The sequence below is a fragment of the Balaenoptera musculus genome, chromosome 14 (assembly GCF_009873245.2).
Source record: "Balaenoptera musculus isolate JJ_BM4_2016_0621 chromosome 14, mBalMus1.pri.v3, whole genome shotgun sequence".
Taxonomy (NCBI): Eukaryota; Metazoa; Chordata; class Mammalia; order Artiodactyla; family Balaenopteridae; genus Balaenoptera; species Balaenoptera musculus.
In genome coordinates this window covers 22,159,142-22,183,564 of record NC_045798.1, presented here as the reverse complement: position 1 = coordinate 22,183,564, position 24,423 = coordinate 22,159,142, and the positions used below count along the sequence as shown (strand labels likewise).

General features: G+C 51.1%; 1 protein-coding gene across 1 annotated transcript; it reads right to left on the bottom strand.

Annotated features, from left to right (window-relative positions):
* Window positions 1-727: 727 nt before the first annotated feature.
* NIPSNAP1 (nipsnap homolog 1) lies at window positions 728-17,762 on the bottom strand. The gene is made up of 10 exons (XM_036874135.1): window positions 17,628-17,762; window positions 9,290-9,417; window positions 9,045-9,090; window positions 8,699-8,793; window positions 5,487-5,557; window positions 5,201-5,341; window positions 4,866-4,897; window positions 4,420-4,514; window positions 3,036-3,119; window positions 728-1,064 (listed from the first exon to the last, which is right to left on the bottom strand). Exons 1-10 carry the CDS (start codon window positions 17,723-17,725, stop codon window positions 1,000-1,002), a joined length of 855 nt encoding a protein of 284 aa, XP_036730030.1. The 5' UTR covers window positions 17,726-17,762; the 3' UTR covers window positions 728-999.
* Between the last annotated feature and the right edge of the window lie 6,661 nt (window positions 17,763-24,423).

Sequence of the window (24,423 nt, the reverse complement as noted above, 5' to 3'; positions counted from 1 at the left end):
GGAGGTCCCCAAAGTCACTGACCCCACTCAACACACCTGATGGCCCAGTGGAATGAGGGTTGGGCTGAGAGAATGTGAAGAGGGAGAAAAGGAATGCGGGGTGAGGGAAATACGGGACCTAGCCCGTAGCTCTGCCTGCAGGAGGGCAGAAGACACTCCCTGCACAGAAGGGCTGGAACAACTTGTTCAAGTTCTCAACCTCATTATGTGGGAAGAAAGAGATGCACCTCTCTCCAACTGTCTTGTATTAGGAACCCCTCCCCAAGTGGTCTTCTGTCATCTCTGTTCTATCTCCCCAATTCTGTATTCCAAATTCTTCAGTTCAAACCCAAGTTCTGAGTTCTAAGTTCCACCTTCTGGGTTCCTGTTCCATTGTTTCCCTCCCCCAGGTCCTTCCCAGCTCCCATCCCTTTTCCCAGGCTTTCTGAGTGGAATATGTGGATGTCCTACTGACTTAGCTAACTTGAGGGTTTTCCCTTTTGCTTCTTGAGGCAGTTCTAGGCTTTTCTCCAGTAGAAGGGACTTGGCTCAGACTGTCCAGCAAGTGGGTGGCCCAGTAGAGACCAGGGAATTCCTGAGAGCCTGGCCTGGTCTGACCTCCTCCCTTCCCACCCCACCTCTAACCACTGGACACACTACCTTTTGTGCAACTTAAGCAAAGCTGAGGATTTCCATGGTGATGATTATGGACTGGTGGCCTTGAGATGAGGAATCTTAGGGGAAAATGTGAAAAGACACAAAAGGTTGCTGTTCTTCATTCAGAGAAATTAACAACTGCTTCCAGCACAGGGGAACAGGTGGGCAGGGAAGGTGGGAAGGGTCTGGACAGGGCTGCGAGTTCTCAGAACCCCATCATCCTTCAGCTCCCCCTTCTCTGAGCTGAGCACTACCCCCAGAGTCCACAGAGTCTGAGAGAAAACCAAGACATCAGGGCTGGGATCTCCTCTGTCCATGGCTACCCTGAGGGAGAGGTGGGAGGAGGTGGAGGCAGCGGCAGCATCACTGGAGAGGTGAGATCTTCAAAGGGATCATGATCCGAGACTCCATGTGTCGAACCAGGGGGACTGCAGAGAGAGAGGCAGAGGTCACTGAGGCAGAGGGGGCTGAGGTGAGCCAACCCCCCAAAACTAGCCCCTGAAGGAGGAGGAGACCCGGGATGCTGAGACAGGGAAACCCCACTGCTCTCCTGGAATGGCCCATGGAGAGCGCCACATCTCCCAAACTGTGGGATACGAGGGGACTTAGGCTGTGATGAAAGGCAGCTTTTAAAATTTTTCATAATTGGGACTTCCCTGGTGGTGCAGTAGTTAAGAATCCACCTGCCAATGCAGGGGACACGGGTTGGAGCCCTGGTCCGGGAAGATCCCACATGCCATGGAGCAACTAAGCCCGTGCGCCGCAACTACTGAGCCTGCATGCTGCAACTACTGAAGCCCACATGCCTAGAGCCTGTCCTCCACAACAAGAGAAGCCACCGCAATAAGAAGCCCGCGCACCGCAACAAAGAGTAGCCCCCGCTCGCCGCAACTAGAGAAAGCCTAAGCGCAGCAACAAAGACCCAACACAGCCAAAAATAAATAAATAAATAAATAAATAAATAAATAAATAAATAAATAAATTTTTAAAAATTTTCATAATTATATATTTATTTCCTATGTATGTGAAAAAATAACCATCACAGTTTAAAAGTGATTTCACAGATATTATTGCTTAGGACAAAGCTAGGTGAAGAACAAGGCAGGGGGATTTAAAGGAAGAGATCAAGAAAATAATTGTAGCAGAAGAAAACTGGCAGGACAAAAGCTGTGAGGGTGTCCTCAAAGGGCTAAGGTTTGAAAAACACTGATTTAGTTCAACTGACTCATTTTACAGGTGGGGACGCTGCAGCCCAGAGCGGGTCAGCCCAAGGTCACCCAGAAGGTCAGACTCTTTCCTCCTGCCCAGTGAAGGTAAACTTTACCGTGCTTACAAATTACCTACAGTTCTCGTTCAAGGGCAGATCTTTTTTTTTTTTTTAAGATTTATTTATTGATTGATTGATTGATTGCCAAGTTGGGTCTTCGTTTCTGTGCTAGGGCTTTCTCTAGTTGCGGCAAGCGGGGGCCACTCTTCATTGCAGTGCGCAGGCCTCTCACTATCGTGGCCTCTCTTGTTGTGGAGCACAGGCTCCAGACGCGCAGGCTCAGTAGTTGTGGCTCATGGGCCTAGTTGCTCCGCAGCATGTGGGATCTTCCCAGACCAGGGCTCGAACCCGTGTCCCCTGCATTAGCAGGCAGATTCTCAACCACTGCGCCACCAGGGAAGCCCAAGGGCAGATCTTGATTCAGTGCGGGGAGGGAGGGGGTTGAGATTGGGCATTTCTAACAAGCTTCCAGGGGATGCTGACACTGTCATTTGGGACCACGCTAACTCCTTCAGGAGATGCATTCTCCCGCACACCAGCTGGTAAGTGTGGAAGCTCAGCTGTAAGTTCCTTAAGGGCAGGGCATTCTCTGCCTCCCAACTCCCGCCCACCACAGTCCCTGGTACACAGTGAGTGCTCAATCAGCACCTACTGACTCCAGGTGGTTCCCAGGGGTCCCGGCAAAGTGGCAAATGCTGTACGCAAAAAACTTGCTCGAAAAAATTGACTGTGCGCCTCCTCTGCGCCAGAGTCTAGGCCAAGCACTTTTCATAAATTAGCTCCTGGAACCCTCCCTCCAGCCCTCTGAGGGAGGCATTCTCACCATTGCCACCTTACAGATGGAAAACAGCATCAGTGAGGTGAAGAACCAGGCCCAAGGTCACACTGTGTGCTCAACTACAACACTTCTCTGAGGCAGGGACCACCTGGCTGTGTTATTGCCCCTTGGAGCACTCACCCAGGACAGCCTGCATCCCGGGGAGCATGCCACCAGGACAGGAACCTACTAACTCATTGTCCTGAAAGTGAGTTCTCCATCACGAGAGGTAATCAAATGAGGTCAGATCTACTTGCAGAGGGGTTCCATCCTCAGATAGGGCTCTTGGCAGATGACCTCAGAGGAGGTGCTCACCTGTGTAGTAGACATTTTCATCCCAGCCCCTCTTCCTCCAGGCAGCATTTCTGGTCTCCTCCCGAGACTGCAGGTCTTTATAGGCTGTGGGGAAGGCACAGGCTCATTCCTGAGGCACAGAGGATCTGAGCCTGTACCCAGCACAAGGCCCTCCTTCCGTTATCCCAAACCCTGCCCTGCTGTCTCTTCCTCCCCTGATGCCTCCAACTGTTAGCAAACACTGTCTGCTTTGACAATCTCATCCAGTTGGTACATTTCTTGTGTATTTCCAGCCCAAAACTCTCCCCTGGGCTCTAGACTTGACTATCCAGTGTCCACTTGACATTTCCACTCAGATGTGTCAGTGTCTCAAAGGTAACACTTCTAAGGACCAAAAGTACACTCCTGACTCTCCAACCTGCTCCTCCAAGGGTCTCAGTAAGCAACACAGAGCTGCTCAAACAGGAGTCTTGGAGTCCTGGGGTCCTCTCTCCCTCCCCCACCCCAGACAGACAATTCGTCCACCAGTCCCGTTGGTTCCAGACCAATGAATCTGTGGAATTCTCAGCATCCTCACTGTCACCACCTTAGGCCAGGCCACCATCCTCTCCCTCCTGAGCTACTATAACCACCTCCTGATGCCCCACATCCTCTCTTGCTCCCCTACAAAGTGCTCCCAACAAAGCACATGGCAGCCAGAGGAATCATTAGAACACAAATCAGGTCATTTCATGCTGCTTGAAACGCTGCAGCAGTCGCCCGCTGCAGTTAGAATAAATCCCAGGAATTCCCTGATGGTCCAGTGGTTAGGACTCTGCACTTCCAGTGCAGGGGGATTGGGTTCGATCTCTGGTCGGGGAACTAAGATCCCTCAAGCCTCGCGGTGCAGCCGAAAAAAAAAAAAAGAGAAAAAGAAAAAGAATAAATCCCAACTCATCTCATCCCCATGGCCTGCAAGACCCAGTCTAACCTGGCCCATCCACATCTTCCCACTCTCTTTCCCACTCCCTCCACACAGGCCTCCTTTGCATGCCTCAAAACCCTGAAGGCCTTTCCCCGCCGCAGGGCCTTTGCACGTGTTGTTCCCTCTACTTGGAATACCCTTCCCTGGCAATTCACAGCTGACTCCTCATCCTTTAGCTGAGCTTACATTTCACCTCCTTAGAGAGGCGTTCTAGTCTATCTAAGCCAATGAAGCTTCCCATATTTTTCTTCATTATTTCTCCCTCTCTCTTTATGATTTGTAATAATCCGAAATTATCTTTTCTGTTACTTTATGTCTGAGGTGGTGTCTCCCTCTGCTGGAATGTAAGCTCCACAAGGGCACTAATGTATTCGCATTGTTGACATGGACTGAGAGTGGAGAAAGGGGGCCACAGAGGGTCCTGGAGGGTCCCCAGCCTACCCCAGAGATGGTGCACAACGTAGAGCTCTCCTATCTGCGAGAAGAAGCCGCCCACTGCCTCCTGGTTCTCCTGCCGGTACTTGATGGCCCGAGCCCTGGGGATGGCAGAAAAGTGTGGGGCAGAGGCCAGGGCCGGTGCAAAGGGCCCTCCGGGGTGTTCCCAGGCTGGTTTCTCAGTTACACATCAAGGGAGGAGCCTGAGGTAGGGCCCTTGGCTCTCAGAAATGATCAGGGACCAGGGTGATGGAGGTGCAGCCGCTGGCTGGGTGTACTACCACAGTGGTCTAGAGGATCCTCACCCCGCTGGTTGGATCATCACCATCTCCTGGAGATGGCATGGAGGATGACGGGTTCCCTGCTACAGGGCCCTGGGAAAGGTGCCCCACCAGGGGCCTTGGTGGGGCAGGTGCGCAGGGTACCCCCAACTCCCCAGCACCACCACTCACCAGTTGTTCCCCCATTCGATCATGGTTCCCGGCTGAAAGAGAACCAAAGCAGAAGAGGCGAATGAGCCCCCTTCTGGTATTTCAAGCACCACTGTTGGGTGGGGATGGGAAACTGTCATGTCTCTGCAGCTCCTGGGGCCGCTTCACCTTATTCACGGGGCCCTGACTCACACCTGGGTGTGCACGTGTGCACACATGCACACACACCTCTGTTCTGGGGCCAGAAGCCCCAATCTAGATGCTGGGGCACCAGGCCCGCCCACCTCAGGGTACCAGGAAAGCAGCGCTGCTGCAGGAAGGGTGGGAGACAGGCGGGGACCTGGCGGGGGAGGCACCTTGAGCTTGTACGTCCTCAGCTCGTAGATGTTGGGGCCGGCTCTAGGCTGTGGCTCGTTCCAGAAGCTGAACTCGAGGAGCAGCTGGTTCCTCCTGGACAGCAGCATCTGGCTCCGCTCCTTTCGGAACTCCAGGTACTCCTGCGGGCATGGTGGTTTGGGCACGGCAGCCAGGAAGTGCCCTGGCCCCATCGGTGTGTCCCACAGGCTGACGGAGGCAGCCCCCAGCACAGGGCTGAGCCAGAACCAGCATCCGGAGAGCTTTGCCGAGTGGACGCCAACATACCTTGTTGTTTTTGAGCTTGTTCATGCAGTCCATGAGGGCTGGGTAGCCACCTGAGAATCGCCACAGGTGCACTGTTGGGGGGCAGGGAGGAGGGTACAGGTCAGGGGGCTGCGGGGACCCTGCCCTGCTTACCCCGAGGCTGGTTAGGTGTGTATGTAAAAGGGGAGGCTCCAGCCTGGTTCCCTGTAGCACCAGGACTCTCTGAGTTCCCTCTGCCTTGGTGGGGGCAGCACTAGGCAGGGGAGAACGCCAGACACAAGCCCCGGAGACCTAGGTTTAAGCTGCAGCTCTGCCAGGTGGCCTTTGAACCCTCTAGGCCTCAATGTCCTCATCTTGAAAATGAGAATAACGCTCCCACCCAAACTTCTTTAAATAGCAACAAGAGGATCGGACGTGAACTTGTACCCTAGGAGCTGCGCATGCGTAAAGCAGACCACCAGGCCTGTGAGGGACAGGCTGGGCCAAAGGAAGGGGTAGGTCTGATGGGCAGAGATGGATGACTCCAAAACACTGAATTAAAGGAAAAAAACTAAGAAACAGAACAGCATGTGAGGTATGGTACCACGTGTGTTTAGAGGGGGAGGAACATATCCAGAGATGCTGGTCTATGTACCACCTCTCGATGGAGAGCTATCGAGATTGTGACAGGAGATACCCTTGCGGCAAAGAACTGAGGCCTGGGGTTCACAGGCAGGAGGGAGGTTTACTTTTCATTGCAAACTCTTTGTACCGTTTGCATTTTTTATCACAGTCTCTGTACTGGCTTAAATAGTGTCCTCCACCCCCACCCCCAAATTCATGCCAACCTAGAACCTCAGAATGTGACCTTATTTGAAATAGGGTCTTTCTAGTGATAGTCAAGCTAAGGTGAGGTCATATTGGGTGGGCCCTAAATTCAATGACTGATGTCCTTATAAGAAGAGGGAGACTTGGACACAGAGGGCAACACCATGTGAAGACAGACACCCAGGGAGAACACCACGTGACTGAGGAGGCAGAGGTTGGAGCAATGCATCTGTGAGCCAAGGAGTGCCAAGGATTTCCGGCCACCGCTAGAAGCTGGAAAAGGCAAGAAAAGATTCTCCCCTAGAGCCTTTGGAGGGAGCACGCCCCTACCAACACCTTGATTTCAGACTTCGGGACTCCAGAACTAGAGGGAATAGATTTCTGTTGTTTTAAGCCCACCAGTAGTTGGTACTTTTTACAGCAGCCCTAGGAAAACCCTGATACATCTTCCAGTAATAAAGAAACCTAGTTTGTGTGCAAGAGAAGGAACAGTCTTGTCATGCTTGGGAGCATGGCTGGGGCCAAGGGAGCAAGGTCCCCAAAAGGTCAATCGGGCAGGCTAAGGCTGAGAGCATTTGGCTGGCCAGTGGCTTGGCATTTCAGACTCTTGTTACTTATCCCCAGCTGGTCGCTCACCTGCCTTTTGACTCCATCTCTGCCTTGATTTTCCCATCTGCAAAATGGTCTGAGCCTATGGTTTAAAGGCCTCTTTCCAAGGGAAACAGCAAAAGTACTGTATGGATGGCAGTCTATTAAGACCAGGAATGCTGACCTGTGGAAGAGGCATTAGCCTAATTCTAGGGGCCAAGAGGTAAAAGTTACAAGGAGGGCATCCAAGGCCCATGAGAAGAAAGAATTTTCTAACAATGATAGTGTTCCATCTAGAAGATGGATTGGAGGTTTTTTACAAAAAACCGAATTCATTAAATTCATTAAAATGTAGATTCCTGAGCCCTACTCCCAGGGGGTGGCTCAGTGGATCTGCTCCCCAGATGATTCTACATAGGGGACAACCCCTCAAGATACACAAAATATAGGACATGCTTTAAAATTCACGCTCCCATTCCTCAAACGTCATTTCTCAATTAGCAGATACTTAGAAGAATACAAGAAGTACTGCTGGAACTGATTAGGTTGTACCTAAAACGGGAAAACTGTAGGGGCTGGAACGGAAGACAGCTTTTCTCTTACCCCACTATTAATGTGTCAGTGACTGTTACTGAAACAGAATAAATGATTAAGAGAATCTACCTAACTGCAGATCACAGATTTAAAAAACAAACAAAAAAAAACACATACAATTATCAGGGCAGTTGAAGGATGAGGTAAGTTGGCTTACGCAGTAGTGAGCTCCCCATAGCTGTGAGTGTTCAAGGGAAGCATAGAGGACCCTCTATCAGAGCTGCACCAGAGGAGCTCCCTGTGCTGTACGCAGTCTAATCAGCACTGTCCAAAAGGACTTTCTACTATGATGGAAAAGTTCTACAGCTGTGCCATCCAAGATGGTAGCCACGAGCCACATATTTCTATCACTGGGCACTTGAAATGTGACTAGTGTGACTGAGGAACTGAATTTTTCATTTTATTTAACTTTACCCAATTTAAATTGAAATAGCTACACGTGGTTAGTGGTTACTTTCCTGAACAGTGCAGATCTAAATGCCAAGGCCCCTCTAAGTGGCTGGGATGCTGTGAGTGAACCAAATTCATGTGTGGGTCCTCACAGCTGGTGCCAACCGAGGTGGGCATGTTGGGGTGGGATGGGGCGTGCTGGGGGTACCGCTGGGAAGCTGTAAGGAACCAGCTCAGACAAGAGTCCCTTTTATTCCACAAACACATACGGCATACCGGGGGTTCAGTGGTGAAGAAAGGCAGGGGCCCCGCCCTCCCGGAACTCACCACCTCCACAGGGAGACAGACAGAACAGGGCACATGATCAGGGCTGTGAAGAGGCAAGTCCTGGGGGCTGGGGAGCCAGGAGAGGTGCCTCACCCAGCTGCGGTGGAGGGAATCAGGGGAGGCCTCCAGGAGGAGGTGATGTCTACACCAAAATAAAAGGTGAGTAGAGGAGTGAGCCAAGTAGAGGAGGCAAGGGAGAAAGAATGCTTCAGGCTGATGAAACAGCATGAACAAGAGCGTGGAACTAGAGGGAAAAACTATCCATCTGAAGAACAGAAAGAAGTCCTGGGTGGGATGGTGCAGTGAGCAGGAGGACGTGGCGAGACAAGGCTTGACGCTGGGCAGGGAAGGGCCCGAGAGCCTCGTGGGGCACCCCAAGGGCAGAGGGAGCCACCACAGATGTTTGGGCAGGGGAGTGAGCTGACGGGGGCTGTACTTAGAAAGACCCCTCTGGGTGCCGCTGCAGAGGGAGTGGAGGGCAGCCACCTGGGCTGGGCAGCAGTGGCGCTGGGGGGTGGGCAGCTCACCTGCCTGGTCCTGCTCCCCGTACCATGTGTTCCAGTTGCCCACGAGCGAGCAGGGATAGTCCTCATCCAGGTGCAGCTTGGGCAGCACAGCCTCCCTGCGGGAGGGGCACAGAGAAGGGAGAGGGCTCACACCAGCCACCAGAGCCCCTGAGATGAGGCTTCCAACTCAGGCCCGCAGAGTTGGGCCTCAGTCTCCCCATCTCTAAGATGCAGAGTCTGCACGAGAGGACTTGTGGCTCTGAAATCTACACCCCCCCTGGATTTCTGCACGGAGAACAGCGCTGGGATAGAGGCCCCCACCCAAGCAGGGACTGGGACAGGAGGGTTAGGGTTAGGGTCAGCTCACGTCAGGCTGTTGTAGGCATCCAGACACTCGGGCTTCACGTTGTGAACTGCAACAGAGGACAGATAACAGGAGGTGAAGCGAGGGGGAGCGGGGTGTCTGTGGGGAGCTGTGCTGGGGGTAGCCCCACAGGGCCTGGGCTCCCAGGACAGCTCGGGATGTCCCAGACCCTCTCAAGTCCCAGCCGGAGCCTTGCAGGCCCCCAGAGGCCCTGGGAGGGCGGGCTGGCCAACTCAGCAGCCACTCACACTGGATCTTGTAGAGGTTGCTGGTCTCCTTCTTGGACAGCAGGGTGGAGTGGGCGTCCTTCCGGGGATCCACCTTGTGTACGAACAGAGAACGGAACCAGCTGCCTTCATTGTCCTTGGAATAGAAGCTGCGGGACAGAGGAGTTCAGGGGGGACCTGCTTACATCTGCTCAGACGCCTTGCTCCCCAAGGCTAGTGACACACATTTCTGGGAATGCAGCCACAGAATCCCATGGCAGCTCCAGAAGATGTCATGTCATTGGAGCCGGCTGAGCACACCTGGTCCTTTCTACAGAGATCCTGGCTGTCCAGTTCGCTTCTTGAAGCTCTGCGGAGCCTCAGGAGGCCAGGAGAGGCAGCCCCACCTCCCACCTCTCTCTCCAGCTTCCCTGCCTCCACTTCACCCCTTTCCAAGAGGTCCTCCACTTGGACCACACAACTGCATCCCCTGACAAGAGGATCAACCCCGCACCCATCTTGCCTGATGTCCAAAGCCCATGACAGCCCAACCTACCTTGGCAGCCTCCCATCCTGTCCATCCCCCACCTGTGTATCCCGCTCTCCAGCTATGCTTCTCCCTGAACACACCAGGCTCTTTCACTCTGTGCTCTCTTTGCAATTTATGTCCCCTCTGACGAGAGGGCTGCACTCACCGTCCTCCCTGGTGCTCACACTACACCTGGCCTGTGCCCAATCCCAGCCCCACAAATGGAGAGCCCAAGACAAGCACACTTTGTCCTTGAGGAGGTCACAGTCTGCTGGGAGAAGTGGACCTTGGAACACAGTTACAGCCAGAGGTCTCTGGGAGAGCCCAGATGTGTGAGCCTGAACTTGGCCTCTGGAAGTCTGGGTTGGCTCTCCAGAGGAGGTGATCTGGCCAGTCTCCAAATCTCCAGGGCTGATTTGGCAGATAAAGGCAGGTAGAGGGGGTCAAAGGCATCACAAGGCAAGATTCATTCACTCATCCAGCCAACACTTAATTGACAAATATCTGCCCTGTGCACATTGCTATGTTGCTGTGAGAATGAATGAATGAATGACATGCCTTGTTCAGAGCAGGGGGACCAACCACCAGGTCCTGCCAGATCATAACTGCACTCCCCACACAAGGTCCCAGCAGGGGTGGGGATTACTTTTAGGCTGCCAGAGGTGGTAAATCATCTTACTTAACAGCAGTGGTGCAGCTTGTAGCCAGGCCTGAAACACTAGCCTCCCGCTGGATGATTTCTAGCCAAGGAGCCTGGCAGTGGGGGCCCCATCAGCAAGTCCTCTCCTTTTTCAAGCCTTTTCTGTGGCTAGGATAAACGTTTTGCAAATCAAAGTATTGCTTTTCTCCAAAATATGGAGCAAGTACTGGGACTGATAAAATTTAAAAAGCATCCTAAAGTGGTGACATATTTGTATAATCATAGAGAAAGATAAGTAACAATTTGTCCCAGACTGCTTTTTGTTGGTTGGTTGGTTGGTTGGTTGGTTTTTGGCCACGCCAAGCAGCCTGCAGGATCCTAGTTCCCTGACCAGGGACTGAACCCGGGCCACAGCAGTGAAAGTGCCGAGTTCCAACCACTGAACTGCCCGGGAACTCCCAGTCCCAAACTGTTAATACTGCTTACCTAGGAGAGGGAAGAGGAAGATGGTTAAACTTTTCGTTACTCATTATAATTTTTTGTAAAGGTGAAAAAAACTGTTTAAAGTATTTCCAAATTCATAGGCTTTCTATCATTTTGTGTGTATTTGCTTCATTAACAAAAAACAAAGACAGTTATCATCAGATGGTCGATGTAGTCTGTGAAAAATTTGGGACCAGAATAAGGGAGCCTCACTATGGCTAATGTTGGCTAAGGATATCCTCTGTGCCAGGGACCTGTGATCAGCTTAACATGATCCCGCTGAATCTATGTAATGATATCATAATGTTGATACTATTAATGCCCCCATTTTCGAGATGAGAAAATAGAAGGTCGGAGGTGGGAGGGTTAAGAAACTTGTCCCCAGGTCACATAGCAAATCAGGGGCAGAGAGCTCAGGAAAAAACCCAGAGCTCTTTCCTCTAAAGTCAGCCCCACCTCAGATCTGGCACCAACATGGGGAACTAGCATCAGGTAGATACTGTGAAGAACCAGGTGTTTTTAACAAAGCCACTGGCAGAGGGACCTGACCCTTGGTTTGAATGCAGAGAGGCTGCTTCTGCTGGAAGGGGTGGTGACAGGGAGGGCAGCCACTCCTACTATTTGTCAACAAAGACCTTTGCTCCAGGACTGGGCTTTGAGTAATTTATTAACATCAGCACTGACCAAGATAAACAGCCAAGTGGCCAGCCCTGAAGAGACAGCCTGGGACCCCAGGGGCTGGGGAGTGAGGGGGTCCAGGAGCTCTGATGGGCTCCCATCTCCTCCCACCACTGTCTAATTTTTCCTGCCTCTGGGTCTCTGTTTCCCCACGTGTCAAAAGAGCAGGGTAGAGCAGCCTGTCTCTAAAGATCTTTTCTACAGGTCCCAAGAATATCCCAGGGCAGGGTCTGAACTTGAAGCTAGCATCCGAGGGTTCACATTTTCAAGAGTTCAAATTTCACTTTCTCAATGAAATCACAACATTCTCCTGTCCCTGAACTCCCCAACTCTTCTCACCCTGCTCTCTATTTTTCTGTAGCTCCTTCTAACACGTTATAGAATTTTTTTGTTTATTATGTGCCTTGTTTATTGTCTCCCACTAGAAGCAGAGCCCCAGGAGGATAGGGATCTCGTCTGTCTCGTGTATCCCTGCTGTATCCCCAGTGCCTGGAACAGTGCTGGGACATGGCACATGCTCAGACCACGTTTGGGGAACGAGTGCAGGCGTGTGGGGGGAGCTAAGACACAGGTGCATGAAAATGATGAAATCTGAGAGGTAAGAAAGGAGCGAAAGTGTGGACCTTGGCTCCGAGTGTGGACTTGGGAGTCAGGGGCCCTTTCCATCCCCACCACCACCAGCAGAATTAGTGCTTAAGAACACAGGTTCTGGACAAATCCAGCACTAATCCCAGCCCAGTGTCATCTCTCATGAGCCTCATTTACCTCATCCATAAAATAAGAGCAATAGGATCGCCTTGTAGAGAATGGGGCAGACACGGCAGTGCAGCTAATATCACTCTTCCTACCTAACTTCCTAACTGAACTCCTGGCTCCCATTCTTTCCCTTTTGTCCTAACCTGCCCATCAATTTTGTAATGCACCATGGTTGTGATGCTATTCCTCCACTTGAAAATCTTCTATGGATCCCTACTGCCCATAAAACAAGGCTGGATGTCTCCACTTGGGATTCTAGCTGTAATCTATTTTGCCAAGCTTTCCAGAGTCAATTCCCCTTTTTTCTTTTTCTTTTTTTTTTTTTAAAGATTTATTGATTGATTGATTGCTATGTTGGGTCTTTGTTTCTGTGCTAGGGCGTTCTCTAGTTGTGGCAAGTGGGGGCCACTCTTCATCGCGGTGCGCGGGCCTCTCACTATTGTGGCCTCTCTTGTTGCGGAGCACAGGCTCCAGACGTGCAGGCTCAGTAATAGTGGCTCACGGGCCTAGTTGCTCTGCGGCATGTGGGATCTTCCCAGACCAGGGCTCGAACCCGTGTCCCCTGCATTGGCAGGCAGATTCTCAACCACTGCGCCACCAGGGAAGCCCCCCCCTTTTCTTAATTTTTAATTTTTATTTATTTATTTTTTTGGCCGCCCCACGCAGCATGTGGGATCTTAGTTCCCCGACCAGGGACTGAACCCATGCCCCCAGCGGTGGAAGTGCAGAGTCTTAACCACTGGACTGCCGGGCAAGTCCCCAATTCCCTCTTAAATTTGGTGACGACAGAGCCAAGATTCCCTATCGTTAGCAACACCTGAGAACGTGTTAGAAGTTTTGAGGCCCCATCCCAGACCCACTGCAACAGAAACTCTGGGGGTGGGCCTAGCAATCTGGGTTTTAACAAGCCTGCCAAGGGATTCTGATGCACACTCAGACCTGAGAATCACTGCTCTAAGGCAGTCCCAACTTACTTTCTTTCTTTTTTTCATGTAATCTCAGTAAATCATCCCAGAAACACCAAAGATTCTAGTATCTAAACTATATTAAGAATGTATTAAGCCCCAAGGGTGGGGCTTCCCTGGTGGCGCAGTGATTAAGAACCCGCCTGCCAATGCAGAGGACACGGGTTTGAGCCCTGGTCCAGGAAGATCCCACGTGCCGCGGAGCAACTAAGCCCGTGCGCCACAACTACTGAGCCTGTGCTCTAGAGCCCGCGAGCCACAACTACTGAGCCCTCATGCCACAACTACTGAAGCCTGTGCGCCTAGAGCCCGAGCTCTGCAACAAAGAGAAGCCACCGCAATGAGAAGCCCGCGCACCGCAATGAAGAGTAGCCCCCGCTCGCTGCAAGTAGAGAAAGCCTGCGCACAACAATGAAGACCCAATGCAGCCAAAAAATAAAATAAATTAAATAAATTTAAAAAAAAAAAAAAGAAGAATGCCCCTTAGGCCTAGAAAAACCAGTTCAACCCCTTCCATAAACACATCTCTCCTGGGACTTCCCTGGTGGTCCAGTGGTTAAGACTCTGTGCTTCAGGGAGCTCAGCTCGGTGCTCTGTGATGACCTAGATGGGTGGGATGGCTGGGGCGCTGGGGGGCTGGGAGGCTGGGGGGCTCGGGGACTGGGGGGCTGGAGGGGGGGCAGGGAGGGAGGTCCAAGAGGGAGGGGATATATGTATACATATAGCTGATTCACTTCATTGTACAGTAGAAACTAACACAATATTGTAAAGCAATTATACTCCAATTAAAAAAAAAAAAAAGACTTTGTGCTTCCACTGCAGGGGGCACAGGTTAGATCCCTGGTCAGGGGGACTAAAATCCCACATGTGGGGCACGGCCAAAAAAAAAAAAAAAAAAAAACCTCTCCTATTTCGCCCTCAGCCCCTCCATCATTTTCATGTGAATACGTCTCGTCTCCCCAGCCACACCGGAAGCCTAGAGCTGACGTTCTCCATCCTTCAGGGTACCAGCACAATGCTTTTAGCATGGGAGTTGCTCAGTAAATATCTGTCCCAGATGAGAACTTTTGAGACACATTTGCACTCTCAATAGGGATCAACGGTCTGGTGCCTCACCACATGAAAATGCTCTGGAATGCTCTAGATTGATATGCTAGGAAGTTCAGCTCTGTGCACATTCCTGAAACACTCTTCTGTTTTGAGTTGGCTGAAAGGGGTCACAGGACTTTCCTGGTGGCACACTGGTTAAGAATCTGCCTGCCAATGCAGGGGACACGGGTTCGATCCCTGGTCCAGGAAGATCCCACATGCCGTGGAGCAATTAAGCCCGTGCGCCACAACCACTGAGCCTGCGAGCCACAACTACTGAGCTCACATGCCACAACTACTGAGGCCCACATGCCTAAAGCTCGTGCTCCACAACAAGAGAAGCCACGGCAATAAGAAGCCCACGCACCACAATGAAGAGTAGCCCCTGCTCGCCGCAACTAGAGAGGGCCCACATGCAGCAACGAAGACCCAACACAGCCAAAAAAAAAAAAAAAAGAATCCGCCTGCCAATGTAGGGGACACGGGTTCGAGCCCTGATCCGGGAAGATTCCACATGCCGCAGAGCAACTAAGCCTGTGTACCACAACTACTGAGCCCGCGTGCCACAACTACTGAAGCCCATGTGCCCTAGAGCCTGTGCGCCGCAACTACTGAGCCCACATGCTGCAACTACTGAAGCCCGTGTGCCTAGAGCGCGTGCTCCACAACAAGAGAAGCCATGGCAATGAGAAGTCTGCGCACTGAAACGAAGAGCAGCCCCCGCTCCCCACAACTAGAGAAAGCCCGTGCGCAGCAACGAAGACCCAATGCAGCCAAAAATAATAAATAAAATTTAAAAAAAAAAAAGAAAGGGGCCACATTTCTGCTTATTGTTCCTGAAGTCTGTCTTTGGAAGACAAACCGGAAGAACTAAAGTTCTGTTAACGAGAGCATTACTGATGCAGCGGTAGCAACTGCTGTGTACTGAGCACTTTCTATGCGCTGAGAACTGATCCTCACAATATGTTCTTGAGAAAAATGAGGCTCAAAAACAAAATAGAGGGCTTCCCTGGTGGCGCAGTGGTTGAGAATCTGCCTGCCAACGCAGGGGACACGGGTTCGAGCCCTGGTCTGGGAAGATCCCACATGCCGCGGAGCAACTAGGCCCGTGAGCCACAATTACTGAGCCCGCGCGTCTGGAGCCTGTGCTCCGCAACAAGAGAGGCCGCGATGAAGAGTGGCCCCCGCTTGCCACAACTAGAGAAAGCCCTCGCACAGAAACGAAGACCCAACACAGCCAAAAATAAATAAAATAAATAAACAAAGTAAACAATGCGTTTAAAAAAAAAAAAAGATTTCTTAAAAAAAAAAAAATTGAGAAAAATGAGGCTCAGAGATGTACCAGGCCTTATTCGAAAACAATTAATCAATGGCCAAGAGGATTCCAATCCAGGTCTATCCGATTTCAAAGCCCACACTGGGTCTGTACCCAAGCGGCCCCCAAAGCTCAGAGGCCAGAGGGCCCCTCTAGTGACTCCAGAGAGATACGGGGCAGATGGAGGGTCGGCAGGATTCCCAGGTACGGTGGGACCAGGGAGTAAGGTGGGACCAGAGAGTAAGTAACTTCGAAGCAGTCCTTTAGGGACTTGATAAGTATTAATCCAAGTACCTGCACAGCAATCCTACGAAAAACACCAGGCAGGGATCCCCATCCCCACTTTAGAGAGAAGGAAACCAAGGATCACAGAGGTTCAGTGCCCCATCCAAGGTTAAGGAGTGGATAAGTGAGGAGCAGCAGGCTGCCTTTATGTCCCATGCTCCTTTTGTGGCCTCTGGCTATTCGCCACACAGATGGCTTTACCACCAACCAATTTTGTAACCCTGGGGAAGTGTGGTCCCGCCCCCAGCTTCCATTTCCTTATCTAGAAAACAAGGGGCTCACAGAAGGTGATCTCCCCAAAGCCCCTTCAGCCCTGACATCTTGGGGGCTCATGAAAAAATTTCTTGAGACACAGGTTTGGGCGAGGGGCAACATTTGCAGCAAATTCACCAGGGGCTGGGTACTTTGCACACATGGCCTTGTTAATCCTCAACAACTCTATGAAATACATCCTACTTTATCAACCCCATTTTACAGATTAGGAATCTGAGACTTCAAGAGGCCAAATGACTCATGCAAGGTCACCCCACTGAAAAAGGCTGAGTTAGATGTGCTGGTGCCAAGCAAACTCTAGGCTCTCTCCATGTTATCAGCTTTCTCCCCAATTACTGGGCAGTCAGGTTGGGGGCACATGCCTGGCTCCTCTTTCCCAGCCTCCCCTGACCCCCACTGCACAGCACTCTAGAAGATCTCACAGCAAAGCCTAACAGAACTCTGCAGCTTCATGCCTGGGCTGTTGGGCAGGACAGACCCCTCCCTTCCACAGGTGGGGGGACAGGTGTCCTCACTTCTTTGGCCAATGTTCTTGAGCATACACTGTTGTGAGCCCTGTGCCAGGGGCTGGGTAAACAGAAATATGAGGTGATGCTCTAGTGGCAGGGACAGGCAAGTGTGTACAGGGTGGTAAGAGCAGAGACGGGGGAAGTACAGGGTGCTAGAGACGGAGAAGGGAGGGGCCACCCAGGGCCAGTCAGGGAGGCCCAGCCCTGCCTCAGCCCAGAGCAGGGACCAAACAAAAGCCCATGGCCCAGCCAGCCTCCCTCTCCCAGGAGGCCACCAGTTGTGGTGCAAAGAGCACAGGGGTGTCAGGAGGCCTGGGTCCAGACCCAGTGCCGCCACAGGATGGCAGGGGGAGTGACCCTGGGCAACTCCCATCCTTTCTCAGGCCTCCTTTGCCCCACTTCTACTGTTCAAGGTTGGGGAGCAAAGGATCTGTTCAGCCACGGCCTTTAGGGATCTCCCATTGCTCCCCATATCTCTTACTCCCAGAACTTCCAGAAGGAGGTGCTGCCTCTCCTAGAAGCCCCCAGGGGGACTATCTCACAATCACCGCAAAGGCCTGGGAAGGGGCCACTCCTCCTGCCCTCTGACAGCTCCCACTCCCCAGGGCCCAGGACCTGCCCCTCTCATTCACCCTACCCTTCATTCTCAGCCCAGAGCCAGGCATCCAGTAGGACAAAGACCCTGCGCATACCTTTCCCACCTCCCCCGTTCTTTGAACAGACCTCCTCCCCATGGCTCCGCCACTAACCACTAGATTACAAGCCCGAGTCTCTGCCCATCCCCCAAGCCCAGACCCTGGCCCCCACGCGTGCACCCCCCACGCGCGCCGTCCCCGCCTGGCCCGGTCCGGCTCATACCGCGCTGCAGCCACAGCCGCAACGTCCCGGCCCCCGGGCCCCGGGCGCCCCAGCAGCCGCCGAGCCGCCGCAGAGATGCTGCACAGACGCGGAGCCATGTTGGAGCGCTGCTGGTTGGAGGAAGGCCCCGCCCCCGAACCCGGCAGCGGAGGCGGAACGCGAGTAAGCCCCGCCCCACCTGGTCGCCCGCCCCCTCTCCACCCAGACAGGTGGGCGTAGTCCCTGTGCATTCAGCAACTTAGATGCTGGGCAGAAGTCCTTATTCTTGTCCTCTGAGCCTCTGCATCTCTGCTACAGACTTGCTCTGTGACCTGGAGCAAACCCTTTGCCCACTCTGGGCCTCAGTGTCCACCCCGGTAAAATGGGAGCATTGAACAATAATACCAGGGGTTCTTAACGGGGCACTCAAGGATGAGCGGCAGAGGGCGAGTAAGCCCCCTGAAATCTATAGTTATGTGCGCCTGTGCGTTCCTGGGCGGGGGTGGAGGGGGTGGGGGGGGCCGGCACAGATAGCGTTTATCACATTATGAAAGGAAAACCCCCTAACAATTTAAGACAGATGGACAAGGCTCTGGGTTGCAGGGGCACTTTCTCTCCATCATCTCCTTTTCCCTTTCCATCCCCCCCTACCATCGCTGCCTGGGTCTCCTGGGGCCCCACGCCCTTCTCCTGCTCTGCCCAGGTCTTGTGCCTAACTTCCAAACTAGTCTCCTCTCGGCCCACAATCCCCCAGATCACAGACCTCAGCAGGAGCAGAGGGCCTGCAGACCCCACAGGGGGGCCCAGGAGCCTAATAGCTTCCAGAGAGACTGGATGTGTGCCTAAAAGAATGTCCACCCGCTGAGGCTGACGCTGACGGTCAGCGTGGTGTGCCTGGGGTGGAGGAGTGAGGACAGGCTTTGATTTTGTGATTCCTTCAGCAAATATTGAGTCCACGTGGCTAGGCCATGTGGTTAGCTCTGAGACACCAAAGGCAGCCAGAACAACAAGCCCCCAGCCCTCTTGGAACTTAAGGCCTGGCCAGGGAGACAAAATCAAACTGGTACTAACCTCCTGGGCAGAGGCCTTAGGCCTACCCCTCCCCTCCCCTCTCCTGCCTGACATACTAAATATTTACTGAATGAGTGAAAAATATACACAAAAATATTTTTTGCCAACTGTGATAGAGGCTATGAAGAAGTATGTGGAGCTATGAGGACTTACAATGGAGAGCAGGAAAGAGAAAATTCGAGGTCCTATATAGACTTTGAGGGTCAATGATAACTTCTATAAGGAAGTGAGGCTTGAACTATGATTTTTTTTTCTTGTGTTTTCTAGAGTTGCTACAATGAACATGTATTCTTTGCATGATTTATTTTAAAAGGATACTGTATATCATCATGATAAATGAAAAACCGAAATCAACTGTTACACACAGGCAGAACCATCAAAATAAATGCAAAAGTATTTGCAACAGATACTGCAAAAGATAACAGTATCGCCGGTACCTTGTAGCTAAGGCAGAGGGCCATGAGCCTGGGGCCTGCTCTCTGTGTTAACAAAGAAGACACAGCTGGGCCCAGTTGCTCCTTGGGTTTATCAGAGGGACAAAAAGAGAGTGAGCTCCTCATTCTGGTAGTCAGCATGATTGGAGGGTTCCCAGACACAGCCACTCAGGAAAAGCCCTGATGGGTAGATGGAGGTGTAGCAAGTAACGTGTCACTGGTGTCATGCGGTGGAGGAACCAGGTGTGGCAGGCGTGTAGAGGTGGGTGTGACCATTTTGATCGGGCCTCACAGGTGGCCTGATTTTAGACCTAAGCTTTAAAGGCTAAGCAGGGAGAGTCAGCCATAAGGGAGCAGGGCAAGGAGAGTCTCAGGCAGAGGAAGCAATGTGTGCACAGTACGCGAAAGGGCCCCCAGGAAGGAATGGGTTCGGATTGTTCAGCACCATCGAATGTCATCAGAGGGTGGAGATGATGTGGAGGCATCTTCTCTCTCAGTACAAGGAATACTTTCCTAACAATGGAGTGGGCAGCCTTGGTGACCTGTCACTGGATTGTGCCAACAGAGGCTGCACAGCAACTTATTGGCCATGTGGTGGAGGGCATTTGGCAATCAAGCCACAGGAAGCCAGGACCCTGGACAGGGAAGGGCTGGCCCTCCTGGTCTAGGGTGAGAGTCCTCACCAAATTCTTGGTGTTTCTGGCCACCTCTGCTGGAGAAAACAAGGGAGGGCTGACCTGCAGCCTCCTCACGCTGGTCTAGGCATTTCTAAGATGGTCTTCCCATCTCCCCCTATTCGAGTGGGATAGGAGGATCAAACTAGGTCCTCCGGGAGCACGGTCTCACCCCTGACCGGGAGAGATGGGAGATGAGTCTGCATACCCAGGCCATGTGAACCAGTGTGGCTGGCACACTGGAAATTCAGCTTCGAGATCTCCACCCCCACCCCAGCTAGGGTGATCAGCTCATTCCAGTTTACCCCAGACTTTCCCAGTTTGGGCACTAGATGTCCCCTATCTCAGGAAACCCCTCTATCCTGGGCAAACTGGGATGTATGGTTATCCTAATTGTGGCCCTTTCCCTCTCCCCGGGACACACATCCACTCCATCCCAGAATCGTTTCCTTGCTTAACTAACCCCATTTACCCTGCTTGAAGTGGCAGGGCAGGGGGGCTGTCTTTGTGGCACTCAGTGACATGCAATGCTCGTTAACTGAGCACCTGGTATGAATGGGTCCCTGCCCCATGGACCATGCATTCTGGGCAGTAATCAGATGGATGTTGGATGACAATTCTGCAAATAAGGAGTTATATAATTAGACCATTTCCAGTTACTGCAGAATAAATTACCCCCAAATTTAGCAGCTTGAAACAATAAACATTTATGATCTCACACGGTTCCAAATGGGTCAGGAATTCAGGAATGAGTGATTAGCTGGGCTGTTTCTGGCTCAGGGTCTCCCACAATTTTGCAGTCAAGATATTGTCTTGGGCTGTGGTCATCTGAAGGCCTGACAGAGGCTGTGGGATCTGCTTCCAAGGTGGGCCGCTCACACACCTGGCAAGTCAGTGCTGGTTGTCAGCCAGGTGCCTCAGTTCCTTGCCATGTGTGCTTCTCCAGGTGCTGCTTGGGTGTCTTCACCCCATGGCAGGTGGCTTCCCCGAGAGCGAGTGATCCAAGAGAGAGTAAGGTGGAACCTTCAAGGACTTTTCTTTTTTTTTTTTTTTTAGTTCGGCCAGGCCGTGCAGCATGTGGGATCTTAGTTCCACCGAACGGGGATCAAACCCGTGCCCCCTGCAGTGGAAGTGCGTAGTCGTAACCACTGGACTGCCAGGGAAGTCCCCCAAGGACTTTTATGAATTGGCCTTGGAAATCACACTCTGTCATTTCTGAATATCCCATTGGTTACACCTGTCAGCCCTGCTCAGTGTGGGAGGGGACATTACAAGGGTGTGAATATCAACAAGTGAGATTCTTGGAGGCTGGCTACCACAATTATGTTCTGCACTAGGCCCAACTTAATTATTGGGATTGGACTCAGCTCTTCAAGCCATCTTCTGCGAGCAGGCCTCCCCAGCATCATTGTCTTCTGTTCTAGGATCTCCCCTTCCCCTTCCTCTCTGATGTCCCTTCCTGCTCACCACTGAGTCTGTGACATCTCTTTCTCCTGAACCTGTTCATCCTCCCCTCTCTGCAGGGAGCTGACCCATTTCTTCTTCTCCCTCCCTCCTTTCTCAAAGATGCCCTCATGGAATCTACCTTCATAACTCATTGCCAAGACCTACTGCCCAATCTGTGAAATGAAATGAGAGGAGCAGGGACAAAGACAGATGGGCAGAGCCAGGCGAAGAGGAGCAGGCAGGTTCATAAGTGTAAAATATGGACAAACCTGCCATCATCTATTCCCTGGGACAAATAGATCATCACTGAATGGGCTGCAGAAGAGCAAAGAGACAAATTACCCAGCTGTGGCAGTGTCACCTGCTCCTTATTGATGGGCTTTTATGCTCGGGCCCAACTGCTCTCTGAGAATTGCATCTCCTGCTCCCATGAGACCCCGAACAGGAGTGACAGGAAAGACAAGAAAGCTTTTATGTCTCGGCTGGGGCATGAGCCACACTGCCAAGTTCCAGCCTTTCTGTAGTATGCATCATATACGTATATGAATTTTGTGACTTTGACACAGTGCCACATAAAAACATGATCAAAGTGCCACCCCATGTGTAAACTGGAAATCATACAAATGCCAGAGAAAGAGAACATTTTAACCGGTTAAATACTGAGCAATTTCAAAACTGTTGGGTTGGAATAAATTATAAATTGTGTTTACACTGATGCCACAAGGCGGCGCCACTACAGCCGAAAACGACCACTTTCTGTGTCACTATGGAGCAAATCACACAGTTGTTAGCATGCTTTGGACTCCAGCAACTGCCTCTTTGTGACTACTGAGCTGTTATTTTGCCACTCACTGTCATTATAAACAACTTTTAAAAAGCTATAACAACGTCATTCAACAACGTCGTTCACGAAGTAGAGAGGTCAATGCTGAAAACCACGCCCCCAAATCAATACTTTGGAGCGGCTATTGGATGTGATAGAACTCCGTGACAGGCGGTGCAGAAAATTTGGGAGAGTGCCAGCGGATAGAGATAACGCAGCAAAGACACGAAGCAGCATCAAAAGCAAAAATATGGTAAGATGGTTATAGATTTACGAGCTGTGCGAGCGCGTTTCATCGCCTCCTTCACATTCGTTCCTATGGGGAAACATGGGTCTTGGTATGCAACGTTTTGAATCATGTGAAGTTTACAGAAGGCATCCTTCCTGAAAAAAGTGGGACTTCCCTGGACCTCCCCAGATACCCTGGTAGAAATATGGCTCCTGGAGCCCACTGCTCAAAGGGGAATGTTATAGGTTGAATTGTGTCCTGTGAAATAATAGAAAATCTTTATGTGATCTCTGACCCCAGTTCCTGGCACCTGAGCTCCTAAAACTCTTGTAATTTCCTAAGTGATAAAAGCACCAGGAGCCCTGTGTGTTCAAATTATTTGTCTTTGATCCTGGTTCTTAACACAGAGCTCCTAAATCCCTTGGAATTTCCTGGGTGATGGGAACATCTTTTGCTCTAATGAGGCAATGCTTGATGGGCTCCTGGATGGGGGCTGGTTACTAGAAAGATTAAGCCATCATTAGAAGCCTGGAGCTTTTAGCCCCAGCCCCCATCCTCCTGGAAGGGAAGAAAGGCTAGAGGTTGAGTTGATGATGGATCATGCCTACATGAGGAAGCCTCCATAAAAATCCCAAAAGTATGGGGTTCAGAGAGTTTCCAGGTTGGTGAACACATGCATGTGCTTGGAAGGTGGTGCACCCCAATGCCACGGGAACAGAAGTTCCTGCTCCCTGGACCACTGCAAACCTCATCCTACGTGTCTCTTCATCTGGCTGTTCATCTGTATCCTTTATTAAATAAAAAACCGGTTAACCTAAGTGTTTCCTTGAGCTCTATGAGCCATTCAAGCAAATTATCAAACCCAAGGAGGAGGTCACAGGATACCTGATTTATAACCAGTCCTCCAGAAGTTTAGATTACAACCTGGAATTCTGATTGGCATCTGAAGCCAGGGGCGAGGGTGGGGAGCAGTCTCGTGGGACTGAGCCCTTAACCTGTGGGGTCTGTACTAACTCTAGTTAGTGTCAGAATTGGATTAAATTATACGACATGCAGCTGGTGTCCCAGAGAATTGCTTAGTGTGGAAAACCCATGCATTTGGTGTCAGAAGTATTGTGGGTATGAGAGTAAAGGAGAAACACAGGAGTGTTTTTCTCACATGTGTCCCCTAAAAAAGATATTGAAGTCCTAAGCTCAGCACCTCAGAATGTGACATTATTTGGAAACAGGGTCTTTACAGAGGTAATCAAGTTATAATGAGGTCATTAGGGTGGCCTCTAACCCAGTCTGACTGGTGTCCTTATAAAAAGGGGAAACAGACACGTAGACAGCCATGCACAGAGGGAAGAGGATGTGAAGAGACACAGGGAGAACACCATGGGAAAACTGGAGTGATGCAGCCACAAGCCAGAGAACATCTGGAGATTCCAGAAGCTGCAAGAGTCAAGGAAAGATCCTCCCCTACAGGTTACAGAAGGAGCAGGGCCCTGCTGACACCTTGATCTCAGACTTCTAGCCTCCAGAGCTGTGAGACAATACATTTCTGTTGTTCTGGGCCACCCAGTTTGTGTGATTTTGCTACAGCAGCCTTGGAAACTAATACAGACTGTCAGCTTGAGACTCAAAATTATCTACCACAATAAGGAGCACAGAAATAGCAGAAAATTTCGAATTAGGCATGAGCATGAATTTTAGGCCAGAAAACAGTCATTTTTCAGTGCCTGCTGTAGACAAGGCCCCTTGCAACCTGCAGCATGCTGTCCTTGGAAGGCCATGGGCCCCGGGTTAGAGACCTGGGTTTGGGATCCAGGCTGTATTTCTATTAGGCTGTATGGTCTTTGGCCAGTAACTTAGCTTTGGGAGTCTCTGTTTTTTAACTGTCAAATGGGTATAATAATCTACTTAATCATGAGAATTAAATGCAAATGCATGCATATGAAAATGAGCACCAGTTAAAGTTCTATCTATATGTGCTCTTAGGCTTTGGTATTTGCAATCCCATTTCCTATTCTCCCCATTTTAAGTGATGATGAAACGGAGGTCCAGAAATAGTTAAAAATAAAAAATAACTTTTTTAGGTTACACAGCACCTTAGAGTGCTCAATAAATATTAATTCCTATTTAAGAGTGACTCTTAAAC

Coding starts and splice junctions, on each gene's coding strand:
- NIPSNAP1 (XM_036874135.1), bottom strand. CDS start 17,725: ATGGCTCCGCGTCTGTGCAGCATCTCTGCGGCGGCTCGGCGGCTGCTG. Junction 9,091..9,289: donor CAACCTCTACAAGATCCAGT/GTGAGTGGCTGC, acceptor CCTCTGTTGCAG/TTCACAACGTGAAGCCCGAG. Junction 5,342..5,486: donor ACAAGCTCAAAAACAACAAG/GTATGTTGGCGT, acceptor CCATGCCCGCAG/GAGTACCTGGAGTTCCGAAA.